General features: G+C 44.3%; 1 protein-coding gene across 4 annotated transcripts in view; it reads right to left on the bottom strand.

Annotated features, from left to right (window-relative positions):
- The window catches only part of agrn (agrin), a 286,862-nt gene that overhangs the window by 186,277 nt on the left and 85,431 nt on the right, over positions 1-15,154 (bottom strand). The window contains exon 1 of one of the 4 annotated variants that reach the window (XM_030732754.1): positions 438-2,653. The exons of the other annotated variants lie outside the window; for them this stretch is intronic. Coding sequence (XP_030588614.1) covers positions 438-603 — 166 coding nt within the window. The 5' untranslated portion in view covers positions 604-2,653. Of the gene's footprint in view, positions 1-437; positions 2,654-15,154 lie in introns of those variants that run through there. 4 annotated transcript variants of the gene reach the window in all.

Raw genomic sequence — 15,154 nt, 5'->3', positions numbered from 1 at the left:
GGGGTGGATGACAGGAGCGGTCAGAGTTTTTCAGGCCAAAAGACACTTTTTTATCCACCAAAGACATTTAATCGCCATTTTAATACTTCATCGCGCAGTTCAAAGTAAATGCCAAAGCTTTGGAGAGGAGATAGGCACAGTCTTAGAAGCCTGCAGATACAGAATCAAGGAGGGGGGGGCTGTGACTTTAGCTGTCTTGATGTCCCTACTTAAAGTGCAGATAAGGCTGTCATGAGCGTTAAGGTGCTTTTGAAGGGGGCATTTCCTCCAACAAGGGCATTTAATGCAAAATGAGGTGGTATGTGGCATTTAAAAAAGAATACAGCACTCTATTGCCAAACGGTGACCCATACATTAAGGTGGCATGAAAATGCAGTAGAAGAGAATGCAGTAAAGTGCGAAGAGCTAAGTTGTGTGCTTTAGATTAACAAACGTACAATTGTTGAGGAACAGGAGCACGGCAAAGCCCAGCGTCGATGTGGCCAGCAGGATCAGGCAGATGTTGCAGGGGATCATGAAGTAGCGCACCACCAGCGACACTTTGTGCTGGTACCTGCGGTCCCGCTCTGGCGGCGGCGGTGAGGGATAGTGGCACCCGCTCATGCTCCACTCCAGTGACCCCCGCCCCTCCAGCGTAGAGGAGATGACGGGGCGAGGAGAGCGGCGAGGGGTGCCCAAGGACCCGTTGGAAAAAATGATGGCGGTGGGTTGTGGGGGTGGAGGCGATGAAGGTAAAGTGAAATAAAATGCAAAAAATAGATGGTCGCTGTTTCAGCTGTGGTTCCAGCTGTGCACCGTGGCAGGGACCCGGTGACTGTTTCTCTCACAGAATTGCAGCAGGAAGCTTTCAGCGGTTTCCAAGCAGCACATTTTTAGAGGTAATAACATCCATTTGGGGGAAAGGACAGACTGCGAGACAGGGATGTTGGACTGCTACAGCCCCCCACCTGTCCACACAACCTCCATTCTCCTGTGCCCACTGGAGAAAAGCCAAACTAATGGGATTTTAATGTGAAAGTATGTTTGTGTGTGTGTTCTTAAGTGGTTTATACTTACAGAGCAAACACGTGCGTGGATTTAAGTGGGTAGTGATAATGTGCCTGAAAATGTGGTTTAGTGCAATTGTGGCATGTATGTGTGTGATGCACCTAATCCAGAAATTTGTAGGTTGGGATGTGGGTGTTTTGGATTGTCAGATATCCAGCGTGGGGGAAACTTCCAGAGCAGACCGACGGTAAATCCACGGAAGGAATCCGTTCTTTTCTTTGCTGTGACCCTGACTGATAATTAGTGACACAGGTCTGGGGACGAGCACTCCTCCTTCCTCTCTTGTCAAAAGCCTGTACAAAGAATGCCGACGTCCGGCGCTCACCGAAAACACGTCACAAGTATTTCCCTAAGAGGTGATGGCTACGTATCTTATTTAGTTTCCATGTGGCTGTTGCCTGCTGGACTATCAGAGTATAGGCGCTTTCACCACCGCTCTTCAAACTTAACACAACTTTTTTTGTATCCAGCTTGTTGGGCTTATGGCGTGGTCCACTGCACGCAAAATCCATCCAAAGCTGACATCGTCACCGGAGCACCTTGTATCTTCCGTCGCGTGATTAGGAGGATGGCTGGAAGGCAGCTGGCTGCCTCTCGCTCAACCATATGGAGATGGTTTGTGTTTTCTCTCCGCTTGTCCTGCGTGCCTGCCACTCCTCGCTGCTTCGGTGCCCTATTATTCCTATCGAGTCTCATGGAGGAGGGTAAGCAGCTGCCCCCAACCCCCCCCCACACCTTTAAACCCTCTGGAGCACTGGGGCCAAAAGCAGGTCAAAAGAAGTGGCTGAGAGGAGGGAAAAAGTTAGAGTGGCGAACGAGCGCGATCCCCACTCAACCTGTCGGTCCACAGCTGTTTTCTTCCTAAGCAGCTACAGATGAGCAGCAAAATCCAGCGACACTATGGATGAATAACCTCATAGAGAGAAAAAGAGAAAAAGCTCTGTGCTGTTAGAAATCGAGGTGCTCAAGGCGAGGATTTGTTGGGCATTATTTCCTTGTGTCAGAAGCCCGTGAAGAAAATTCCAGCCAAATAATGAGAGGATAAGGCTCTCGCTGACCCTTGTAAGAATTAGGCTGATTTAGCTTCTGCTGTTTTTGCCTTTCAGGAAAATAACTTGTCCAGTATTGTCTCTCATTCTCATGTCTGCTGTCTCTCTTTTATACGCTCCCCCAAGCATCCAGTCCCTTTTTCACTGGGATATCTCAGTCCAGAGGCGCTCCGAGAGTCCTGGCCAGAAGGATTTATGCTCCAGCTTCTCCTGTGTGCGTATCCAACATTCACTGGCAGCCAAAACAACAAATTAGGCTCCGGGTATTCATAGCGTGCTTAATCCCCAGGCAGCAGGTAGTGGTCCCGGTGTCAGTGCACTCAGTCAGCCAACTGAAGCACGCAGGAGAGAGTCAATGAGAGAAGTCAGCAGACAGACAGAGCGAGAGGGAAGTACAGGGGAGGGAGGAGGAGTGTTGGCCAAAGGAAACGCAGCTCCTGACACTTCTGTCCACCTTTTTTTTTTTCTTTTGGAGAAAACTGCAGCGACATGTCGCTGGTTTTCCAAACAGTGTCCTCCTGAGCACGCCTCTCTCAATCCTCAGTCAGCAGAACGGATAGGCACATATTAAGTGAGCAAGAGAGACAGTGTGAGAAAGAGAGAGAGAGACGTGGGGGGAGTGGATGAGGGGCTGTCTTTAACAAAGGCAGAGGGGAGGAGGGCTCGGAGTTGGGTGAAGGAAAAGAAAATGAGCGAGAATAAAGGCTTTGGGGAATAGTACTCGAGTCCTGTCAAAGCAGATGGGGAGGGGAAGCAACAGTGCAGCAGCAAAACAAAAGAGGGCCACAGTCCTGGGAGATGTCAACCAACTCCTCCATTTGTTTATAGCCTAATCAAAAGAAAGTCTCTTCCACAAGAGCTGCAGAATTTCCACAAAGATTTAATGAGGCAAACTGAGAGAAAATAAGCCTGCGGAGGGAGGAGGGAGCAAAACTTAAACACATTAAAGTCAATCACGTATTAACACTCTCCAAACAGCCTAACCCACTTGTCACCAATACATGCAACCAGTGCCGAAATAAGCCTGAAAAACTCCACATTTATTAACAATATTCAGTTAATTAAGATTCCTACTTGGACCTTTTTTTTTTTTTTCCCTGACTCACTTTCATGATAACAAGGAGCAGGTTTAAAAAAAAAAATGTAAGAATATGGCAAAGATGAATATGATCTGAGGCTATTCCATTTCACAGAAGGTCATCTTTGCTCTTTTAAACTGCGATGTGTAACTGCTTTTTTTTTTAATGTTCTAATGAGTTCAGACTGGATGGGTGGTTATCCTGTGTTTTAGCAAGACCCTGCATCAATATCTACTTTGAAGTAACTCAACAGCAGCAGGCAGCAGATGCAAGGCGGTGTCTATCATCAATTATTTATGGTTCTTTTTCACTCCCTCTATCTGTGTCTCCATCTTCATCCCCCCCCCCCCCCCCTCCCCCCCCAAGCTTTACACAAGGGTGCACGGGCACATACACACACCGATGGTGGTGCATGTAGAGGCTGCAATCCACACAATTCCCTTTTCTGACAGAAACTAGCGCATACACATAATAAAAAGCTCCTTCTCTCTTTCTGCCTCGGTCTGTTTTTAGTCTACAAACTTATACAACTCAGACACACACATGCACAGGTTGGTGATCTTGCTTCCCCCACAAAGTTGGTTTTATCCTTTTGGACAGTGTGCTCATTCTCAGGTTTAAGCTGAGCTTTGTGGGGGAGAGTCTAATACGAGGGGAGCTGGATTTTTTTTTAGATTGCCTGCTGAGGGTTAAAAGTTCAACCCCCCCTCCGCCCCCCCCCCCCCCCCCCTCTTCCCTCCATCATCGGCGACACCACCCACCTAGAAGCACCCCACCATCTCTCTCTCTTTTTTTCCAGACATGATACCCAAGACAGTCCATATCAGCTCTCATATAGCATTAAAAAACCTGATTGATGGACTGAGTGCACAGAAGAATGTAGCAGCTGCTTTCTCGTTTTTCTGCTTCTCTTTTGTCTCTCGTTTCACTTTCATTTATAACTTTGTCTTTATCATCATGCTCATCGTGCCTAAAAGGGGGTTTTGGGGGTGCAGCAAGTGCTTCAAACACAATACAAGCATGGGAACCTGACAACGTCACAGGATTTGATCATGGGTGAAATGCCAAATTCTCCCAGCAGAGGGCACTAAGCAGTCAACCTGAGCACCCTGCTCTGCTGCCACGACCCAAATAAAATCTTCCATTGACATCAAAGCTCAGCTGCTTTGATCCATTTTTAATGCCACAAGTATCGCACAAGGTTAACATCTCTCTCTGCAGGCTTTGAAATGGCAATTTCCATTAAGGAGCCGAAGGAGCGGCTCTCGTCCTTAATGGTCTGGCAGAAATAAAAGTTGATATCTGCCTTGAATATGCACATGTGTATGAGTTATCTTTATGCCGAGGGTGAGAAAATTGTCATGTTCAATAACTGATTGGCAGTTATGCTTCAATCAAGGTGTGTGTGTGTGTGTGTGTGTGTGTGTGTGTGTGTGTGTGTGTGTGTGTGTGTGTGTGTGTGTGTGTGCGTGCTTACTAGACTCTGCACGTGTGTCTGAGCACACCCCAGTCTTCTGGCTGGCCAGTGCTCATGTAATTGATCTAAGGGAAAATAGCTGTGGCCTTTTCAGAATGACAATGTTTCCTACAAAGGCCAAAAGGATTATCGGCTGAAGAGAGACACGAAAAGAGACGATTTCTACTGAGATTCACTTAAAAGCATCAAAGTGAAAAAGGCTAAATTTCCCATCTTTTTGCATCATCTTTATTTCTCATACACGCTCCATTCAAGCCGCACAGCCACAGACTTGAGGCTCAGAACATTTACGGTGATATTTTTGCAACTTTGCAGACATTCTCGAACTGTGGGGCAGGCCTTACTGCTGGGGCCACTGGTGAAAAATACACAAGGTGATGTTTGAAGGTGCTGTTACACTGCCTTTGAGGTGTGGGGTGTGGGGGAAATAACGTTTCTTGATTTCTGAAATGGGGCTCGCCTGAAAACGTTTGAGAAGCACCAGGTTAAACTATCACTATGGACCAAGCGCTCGGAAACAAGAAGTGGGAGATATTACTGTGTGTTTAATAAAGCAGTTCTCTAAAGGGTGATCACAAAGCTCAGGGAATGGGCTCATTAAACTGAACTCTCTTTCAAGATCATCTTGTGCAAAAATCCTCATTGAGCTACAGCCACAAGCATCAGGCTACAATGCTTGCCGCTCGTCCCTAAACACCTCTCGTCTCACGGCTCAGGCTTGGACCCAGCCCTCATTACCAGCAGTGATCCTATGCAGGAAATATGGATCGGCTGGAGGAAGTTGATTTCTGCGCAAATCCTTTAATGTCTAGTGATATCAGCATAAATAGTCAGAAGCAGACATCCAAGGAGCAGCAGGCTCGCAAACATGTCCAAGAAGACGAAATTAAGCGACAGCGAGCGAGAGGCCGAATTTAAAACAAGCAAGGATTTAGATTTTTATGAGCCTCTATCCCTTTTTTGATCACGTCTCAGGAATTCTAACTGTAATTTTGTTACGAGTAGGTAACGAAGTGACTGACATATCACGCTTTGTTAGAAATGCATTGACTCTAAAATGAATACAAAACCAAGTCATTCAACTTGTTTTGACGGCATTAGAGGCTTATTCTTCCTGCTCTCTGTCCGACTCGGGTAAAACAGTTTCCATGCTCGCTCACGCAGAACTATCCTGGATCATGAAATAAGTATGAATCCTTCGGCTGAATCTTTCATCAAATTATGTGCTTGAAGGGGGGGGAAAGTCGGTGTAAATATCCCATGCTGAACACGTCAACAACAGTTTTGTAGGTTAGGCTGTGTAGGGAAAGGAAAAAAAAAAAAAAAAACCTCTGTTGATGAATACATCAACACCCCATTAGAGTGAGATTGTAACCATTTTTCAAAGCAGGAGCTATCAGAAGTGAAGCTGTTGCATCCACTAATGGCATCAGAGATCATCCTTTCCTGCTGTCCATTGTAAATAAGCATGTTAATGATGTTGATGAAAAGAAAGTCTGTTAAAAATTAGAACGGATTCTTTTTTTTTTTTAATTGGCTGCGCTAAAGCCCATCTACTGGCCCACTCAACTATTTGCGCGTCTCATTTCGAGGATAATTTACCGTATTATTCGTTGTTTTGTTTTGGTGCATATGTATTTGTGGATAATTAGAATCTGCAGTAATGGGGGTTATTTCAGCCAATGGGATCGCAGAGCTCAATCAGGAGCTATTGACAGCTTTTTCTTGTTATGAACCGTATTTATACGCTCCCTCAGCCCTGCATTAAATTACTACTTCATATAAATGCACCTAATTCAACTATAAACAAGTGTTCAAAGCCACAAATTTTGTGTAGGTTATTAGGTCGACATTACAGGGCAATGTCAAATTCTTCATGTGCATCGAGCCGTGCAGCCAAGGGCTGATGGAGGGAGGCCCAGTTTCCTTAACCAATGGGCAATGGCGGAGAAATGCTAGCAGGTGGGCCAGTTGTCTTGCTACGGTATTAACTCCAATCATCGTAAGTCAGACTTCGCTGCACCGCCCAACAGCATCGCAGATTTCCCTGTCATCAAGCCTCCAAGCTGAGCGGCGCTCATTCAGCAAAGAGGAGGCCAGAGCCGCTCACAGCTGTGCACAGCTAATAGCATTAACCTCTGCTTAACAGGGGATCAAGAAAAAGAGTAAAAGAGTAAGAGTAAGAGGTAAAAAAAAGAAAAAGGGCAGTTGATGATGAGAGATGAAAACAAAATGGTTAAGCCACTATCGTTATGAAAACCAAAAATCAACACTATTCCAAATGGATAGAAATGTATTTTTTAATACATTTCTATCCATTTGTTGTTGTCTTGTTTCACAGTATAGAAAAAACACAACTGTATGAATTTGGGCACTAATCAGAGAGACTGTATATTATTAAGTCCCGACTGAGAGACTCTACATGAGCTGCTTCATGTTGTTTTGCTTTGTCTTTTTTTTTTTCCTTTTATCTAGAAGTGGACACATTTGGACAAGAGGTTTGAGTAAAAAGTGATCAGCTAATGCAAGATGCATCGGTGCACTGTATAGCTGAATGACATCCCATTCTTAATCCATAGTGTTTAGTATGATGTCGGCCCACCCAACAGCTTCAGCTCTTCTAGGAAGGCTTTCCACAAAGTTTAGGAGTGTGTTTATGGGAATTTTTGACCATTCTTCCAGAAGCACATTTGTGAGGTCAGACACTGATGTCGGGTGAGAAGGCCTGGCTGACAGTCTCCGCTCTAATTCATCCCACCAAACCCGCTCATCCGTGTCTTTATGGACCTTGCTTTGTGCACTGGTGTGCAGTCATGTTGGAACAGGAAGGGGCCCACACCATAATCCCCCCCCCCACCACCAAACTTTATGCTTGGCACAATTCAGTCAGACAAGTACTGTTCTCTAAAACCAGACTCAAACGAAACAAATCCAGACAGAGAACATGTCTCCACTGCTCCAGAGTCCAAAGCTTTGCATTACACTTGGTGATGTAAGGCTTGGATGAAGCTGCTCAGCCATGGAAATCCATTCCATGAAGCTCTCCATGCACTGTTCTTGATCTAATCTGAAGGACACATGAAGTTTGGAGGTCTGTAGCAACTGACTCTGTGCACTATGCACCTCAGCATCTGCTGACACTGCTCTGTGATTTTAAGTGGCCCACCACTTCATGGCTGAGTTGCTGTTATTCCCAATTACTTATTTTGTTATAATACCACTAACAGTTGACTGTGGAATATTTAGTAGTGAGGAAATTTTACAACTGGACTTGTTGCACAGGTGGCATCCTATCACAGTATCACACTGGAATTCACTGAGCTCCTGAGAGTGACCCATTCTTTCACAAATGCTTGTAGGAGCAGTCTGCATGCCGAGGTGCTTGGTTTGATACACCTGTGGCCATAGAAGTGTATACAGTGTATAAGGGAGAGGTCAAGTTCAGTGACTCCAGTACCTGCTTAGCAGACAGCTGTTTACACCGACTTGTCAATCAAAGTGGCCATGCCCCTAATATATGTGACTTTAAGCCTTAAAAAATTTACGTGTTATAAAAGAAAAATTAATTCCCCATAACTTGTTATGAAGGGGAAAAATAAGCTACACAGAGTAAAATCATTATTCAGATCAGGCTGTAAACGTGCTTCATTCTAACGTCAGTCTGTGCAGACGGGCTCGCTCTTAGAACCAGACCAGAGTGGTCACTGAAGGAACTGCACACCTCAGCACTGCAGTGGCTTCATTTTTTAACCTCTGGTGTTGGTGCAAACAGCACTGCGATGAAGGATTCAGGAAGTTTGGAAAGTTACACAAACAGCTGAAAGCTTCTACCAGGAAACTTGGACTTGTTTGCATGTGTTTGGCCAGTAGAGCGCTGAATTATTTTCATACAAGGGTCTCAATGGGTTGAATGCTTAAGCATATGATTATTTTCACACACCTCACATTTTCTGAGGCTTGGAACACTGGTCATCATTTTTAAACACTTATTCTGGATTTTATTTTTTTGACATTTATCATCCTCCATCTAACAGCATGACTAAAACAGGCATATATGTGATCTGGCTCTCGTTTGTGGTTTGACATCGCTCCACGAGTAAACAATTTTTTAGCAGCATTGAAATTTTTTTCAGATAATGAATTTGCTGCTGTATTAAAGTCAAAATTCTGCTTTTATGACAGCTCTATTTCTGAGTCAGTGGATGATTGTACTACTGCCCAGCACTGATGTAAGTGTGAATGAGAGCGTTCCCACACTGGGTGGGCTCCACACACTGTGACTCACTGTGTGACACATCGGCCTCCATTTGGTGTCAACTTGGACACACTGTGACGCTGATTGCAGCGAAAACAACCCACAGCTACATATTAATTCTCACAAATCCACTGATCACAGCACTCGGGTCATCTTAAAATGTAGCATTTATGTTCCATTTAGCCATTTAGTTTGAGCATATCAATGGTGAGCCTGATCTGTTCATGTTGTTTAGACCCCAAGCCATTCTTCCAGCTAATGCTGTTCAGCCAACCACAGAGGAGTCTCCAGCCAAAATGATCCACCTGTCTACACTCAACACTTCTGGCCACATTAGCCTCTTCCGCCCACTCCATCCCACGCTACCATGACCTGCTTTGCAGCCTACGCTGAGGCAGCTCTTAGCCTGGGGCCCCAACCAGGACCTATCCACAGCTGGACACTGAATTCCCTCTCACACAATGAGAATGAGCTTTTTCGCCTCCAGAACCATCTGGAGCCAGAAGATGCTGATTCTCTCCTGAAGGCTGATGTTCTCAGGGCTACTGCGCGCTGACCCTCTCCCTTCTTTTCCAACAGTCCACTAAATAAAGAGTAGCCCATTCAGGAGGAAGTAAGTTGTTATTAGCCAGCTCTGATTTTCTAGCCAGCCCCTTGTGCACATCAACACCCACAACAACAATGATTACAGGATGTAATATCCTCCCCGCTTCACTGCCTTGCCCTGTTTACTCAGGTCTTCAGCACCAACATTTTTCCCTTAATGGCCATGTAGGAAATTATTCCAATGGAGGGGCACAGACAGGGAAATAATGAGAGAGAATGGCATGGCAAAAAAAGGACGAGTGACAGAAAAAAAAAATGTGGGAAGAGGAGAGGGAAAGAGACACAGACAGAGAGAGAGAGAAAGGGAGAGAGCGCAACCTGGGAGCTCTTGGCTGCTGCGAGCAGAGTTAGCGGAGAGTGACACTTCTCCATGTGGCTGGCATATGGAGCCAATTGTGGCTGCAGCACAGGACGGCTAGGAGCAGGGAATCAGAGAAGGAGTGGCTGGCTCTGACAGCCTTTACATTGGAAAGGCAAGGCTGATGGAGCTAAAGGATGATACAGATGTCAGTCTGAGGCCAAGTCAGCCATCTGTCACGGGGAACCGGCCAAGTCACACCGGCCTGGTCGGGCTGAGAAAGTAGCAGGAGACTCATGTTGATAAGTCATTATGAGCTGAGAGCTGTCCTTTCAACATGGCTTATATCCAATAGCACTTTTCACTAGTGCAGACAGAGGACAGTTAGACACAGAAGTCGGACAGTGTGGGTCAGCGTAGACACAACAGTAACGTCTGTTAATAGGTTCTTAAGAGTTCTCTGGATACACTCTCCAAAGGTTTCCAGCATCCACAAACACGTCTTCACTTTCGCCCGCACATTGCTCATTTGCATCGATTTTACAACGTGGCTGCCTCTGAAATTCGCTTTTCACACGCAGATGCATAAATGCATGCATGCACATCTGTAACGACTCTCAAGTATTGCACTGGCACAGATTAAAAAGTGTTCAGACACCTAGCCATCTGCTGATGTGAGGGAGCGTACAGGAGGCAGTGAAATAATGCATGGAGAAGTGCGTGGGAGACCTTATTATCTCCACCGAGAAGGTTCGGTTTAATGTTTAAACGTCCAAAATTTAAGGAAGGAAGGAAGTGCAGTATCAAAAGCATGCACGCTAAGGCCACAGGGATATGCTGCTTCCCACAGAAAGTGAAACATTCTTGAGGATTTCTTGCAAATCAGAAGTTGCACTTAATGAGCAGCATGTCTGAAGCAGAACATTATGCACACTGACTTGAAGTAGGAATATTCTATTTTAGATTTCAGCTCCATCAAAGGCCTTATGTTCTTCTGTACTGTGAATCCCTTGTGTTCTACATCAATAATCCTGCTTTTTATGAACATATAATTACCGCTGCCTTCACCTTTGTTTATATATATAGCGTGACATTTTGGCATACATCTCTGTGACATATACATATTGCAAACAAGCAGATTTACCTGATTGGCTTTCTGGCATCCAAGCTGACAGTGACAAGCTATTATACAGTGGGACCTTTTTATTTGCATATATAGTTATGAACTTGCTGCCTTTCTCCTCTTTTTTTTTTCCTCCTTTCTTTTTCTTTCCTCTCAGCTCGTCACTGGCGGCTGGCTGCACGTCGAGCAGAATCTTCTCGGATGGAGGGCAGAGAGGGAATGTTAATTGGCGAGCAATACCCTCTTGTTGAGACGCAGTCCATAAATGAACGACTATAAATTATTTATATGCCTAATCAGACAGCTCAAGTTATTCTCTCGAACAAGATGGCTTCTGTGCTAGTCCACCCCCCCACCCCCCTCCTAGTAAATAATTCTAGTTTCTTTTGATAAGAGTGCAGTCACACAAGGCTGTGTGCTAGAAGAAGAAGCCTAATGAAAATATGGTGCTGCAATGATGAAATAGCTGTTTTCTGGCTGCAATCACAGGCAGGAAAATGAATGACCCGCTTAGCACCAGGTATTAAAATGCATCCTGGATTTGGAGGGTTTTATTCTAGTAGACCAAAAACAAATGCAGCCCAGGTGTAAATGCACATAAGGTACACGAAGTATTAGCAACCATAGGACAATGAAATGAGAGTAATCCACTAGGAATGGATACAGAGATTCAAAAACCGTTTGCACATTCAGCCAGGAGATGCAGAGAAACTGAGCGAGTTCATCAATTACTCAAAAAAAGGGGGAAAAAAAGGATAACTGATACCCCCCCCCCCCTTTCGGGAATTAAAACATAATCTGTTGGTGGGTTTCAAAGCTATTACTAATCACTGATTTGGAAACATTAGAGCGGAGAATTTGATAAGGTTAGACACAAAAATAACTCTAAGTTTACTGAAGGACGGTGGTATTTTGTTAGGGAGAGTGAGACCTTTGTCACCATGCTTACTATCCTGCTTTAAAATGATCAGTTCGAAGCAGGAAACCAAAAACTAAGTTTTGTGAATCTTACTTCCCCAAAGCTGTTCTCACTCTCAGCACTCTGAAAAAGACTGGTGAAGCTCTGCAAGTAAGCACAACTTACCTGTGACATGTCTCTTTGCAACAGGCGACTCAACTGGTTGCCAGCTGCTTGTATTCTAGTTAAATTCCTATATAAAAGGTGAGGTTGCTGAGGGTTTCTGGCTTTTTGCGGTTAAACCACCATCCTGCGTGTGGAGGAATTTCTGTTTCAAATCTCTGAGCCTCACCTTATGTCATTTGAAGAGTTATGTGGGTATTTCCAGCTCCAGAAAAGTGATTTTTTTTAGATATCTACAGTTATGTTCTTTTCTGACTACACATAGAGACTGGGAAAGAGTATTAAACCCCTCACCTATAGAGAATATTCTAACTCAAATCCAAAAAGGTGAACGGGTTAAGAAATTCATAACAAAGTTGTATAAGGTGTTTCAGTCAATGAATCTTGATAGGCCCATTTGGACAAAACAAAGATGGGAGGCAGAGACGGCCACAACCATTTCTGATGAAACATGGGAGGGAGTCTGGACTGAGGCACATCGGGCCACAAGCTCAAATACATTTTTCAGGAGGTCATACCAAAGGATCTAACAGTCGCAGTACTTGGTATTATACCTGCAGGAGTGCAAGGACGAACTAAATCATATCTTAAATATCCTTTTTACAGCTGCCCTGAAATGTATCACAATTAGGTGGAGGCAATTAGAACCACCCTCCTATAATGTCTGGGTTCAAAAAGTAAGGGAATTGTACCAAATGGAAAAGATAACATATTTATTAAGACTTCAAAAATCTGTTTTTAGCCTACGGTGGGGTCCAGCAGAAGCCCTACTCATGTAAAGGTCCAGTGAGACGGAATTTTGGTTTACGTTGCCTGCTTTTTTTTTTTCTTTCCCTCCTTCCCCTTCTTTCTAGTATTGTATGATGCTAAACCCACATAAAACTGTTAAATGTTATGCTGAGATGTTTAATTGTTGAAAGATTCTACATTATTAACATGTATGTGAATTGTTGCTGATGCTGCTGTGTAACCGCTCTGTTAAAGAGTTAATAAAAATTTTAAGTTAAAAAAAAAATCTGAGCCTCTGGCTGGACTCTGAATGTGAGTAGGTAATGTGAATTTCTGTTTACCGTGAATTTCTGTGTTTGTTCAGGGCAGCAAATTTGCAACAGACAGCAACAGATTGCATGCAATCGCCAGCTTGATGCCATTCAACCACAAACCAATAGCAGACTAACAGCAGACTGACTCTGTCTTCAAAGTTGCTTTGAAGATGGCGACTGACTGGTGGTCGCAGACACGGTCCCCGTCTTCAAAGCAACCATGTCGAAGGCAACAAGTTCACTGCGTATAGTCGCAATAATTTTGGTCGTGCTGCAGTCTCCAACTACTGTTGTTCCCTAGTGTGAGTGTACTATTAACTTAATAGTACACTCACACTAGGGAACAACAGTAGTATTAATAGTATTAAGTAACGGCAGTGCAATTCTTGAACTTTAATTTGGTGATTAATTTTATGTTTTGGACTTAATGTATCTGAAAACATAACCTGGGGCTCTGGATAATACGATAAAAAATATATTAACATTTATTAACATTATTATATTTTTTGCTGCTAATTTGTTGTACAGACCTTAACAGACATTTCTCCCTGATGCACAATAGGCTGCCGCGGCAGATGGCTACACATGTTTGATTTGGCAGTTTTTCCCCTCCAGGCTCCCTTCCTGACACAACCCTCCCAGGGATTTGGGTCACCACCTGGTCTCAAAGCAGGAATCTTTCACATTTTAGGCAAAATGTGCTCTGCCCAGCAAAGGTAAAATGGATTCTCCTGTTCCCGAATGGTCTGTGCGGCTATAGCCTGAGCTTCAGCGACTGTGAGGTCAGTGCTTTCATAGATTTTTGCAGCATTTAGAAGCAAACCCACGCCAGGAAAGGGGGCCATTACTGGACGTAGAGAGGGGAGCACAACCGATGAAGAACTATCATGAGGCTCTTCAGATGTCTGGAAGACCACAATATGTCCTGCTACATCCCGGCTGTCTGTCAACCACAAGGCTTTAGCTGCATCAATTCCAACAACAGCGCGCTGAGAGTCTCAAGCACACATGCACTCATACAAGATAGGCACGATGTCTCGGCATTCACACACTTGACAGAGAAAAACAGAGAGACAGACACATTTCTTCCTTCAAATGTCACAAGGTGCTGGAGGGTTAAAATAAATGGACTGCTAAAAATTTGCAACAAGATAGAACACAGGGCTGGAAAAATGCTTCAACGGGTGTTTTAAAATTGCATCGGCAAGAAAACAGACTGTGTTTTCACACTGAGATTTCTACAAGAGCCGGTTTAAAAGGCTCGCCTGTGTTTCATGACCTCTCTTTTACATGCTCACAACTAATTTGCTGGAAACCCCAAACTTCTGCTTTAACAAATATCTTGTTATTGTTATTGCCAAAGTTTCCTTGAGCATGACTGTAAATTGTATCCAGTTCCTGAGTGCTGTCCTCTGGCAGAGCCTGACCTCTGACCCCCATCTATGATGGGACAGGAGAAAAGAGAATTTCTGCACAACGATCAATAAAGTGCCATTCGTTCTGATTCTGGGTCACAGCAGAAACACCTCAATCCTGCCTTCTGATAAGCTTCGATTTTAGTTTGTAACTAGTGTCGACAGAGGCGATGGTTCAACGGTAAATCCTCACAGAACAAAGTCATTTTTAAAAATTTCACATTAGCTCAAGCGTTATGCTTGTTATTTGGCTAGATTCTAGGTTCTGTTTGGACCGAGGGTCTGAAAATACAGACATGGAGGGAAGCACAACAACTGAGGAGACTGCTGAGAGGTCAAGCAGAGTCTACAGATGGTAAGTTTTAGGGCTATACCAGATACACCATCACAGCTCTGCCACACAGCATTCACCATCAGCTCACCTCATTGTTACCACCTTAGCAAAAAGTCAAGCGAAAACCTAGCCGCAGTAAGCTGAAATGCAGTTTGCAAGATGCAAAGCTTGAAAATGTAAAGATGTGAACGCACATGCCATGGTCCAAAGCTCTGCATTGCTGGAGACTTGCAGCAGCCCTGTAATAAAAATGTGATTTGTCTATGAGAGTGTGGATCATGTTTCCTCATATTTTATCCAAAGCGCATGAACTTATACGTGCCCTTGAATGAGGATAACCACATACT

The sequence above is a fragment of the Archocentrus centrarchus genome, chromosome 7, assembly GCF_007364275.1.
Source record: "Archocentrus centrarchus isolate MPI-CPG fArcCen1 chromosome 7, fArcCen1, whole genome shotgun sequence".
NCBI classification, from domain to species: domain Eukaryota; kingdom Metazoa; phylum Chordata; class Actinopteri; order Cichliformes; family Cichlidae; genus Archocentrus; species Archocentrus centrarchus.
Note: the sequence above shows the minus strand (reverse complement) of the source record. Positions and strands in the feature narration are given on the sequence as shown.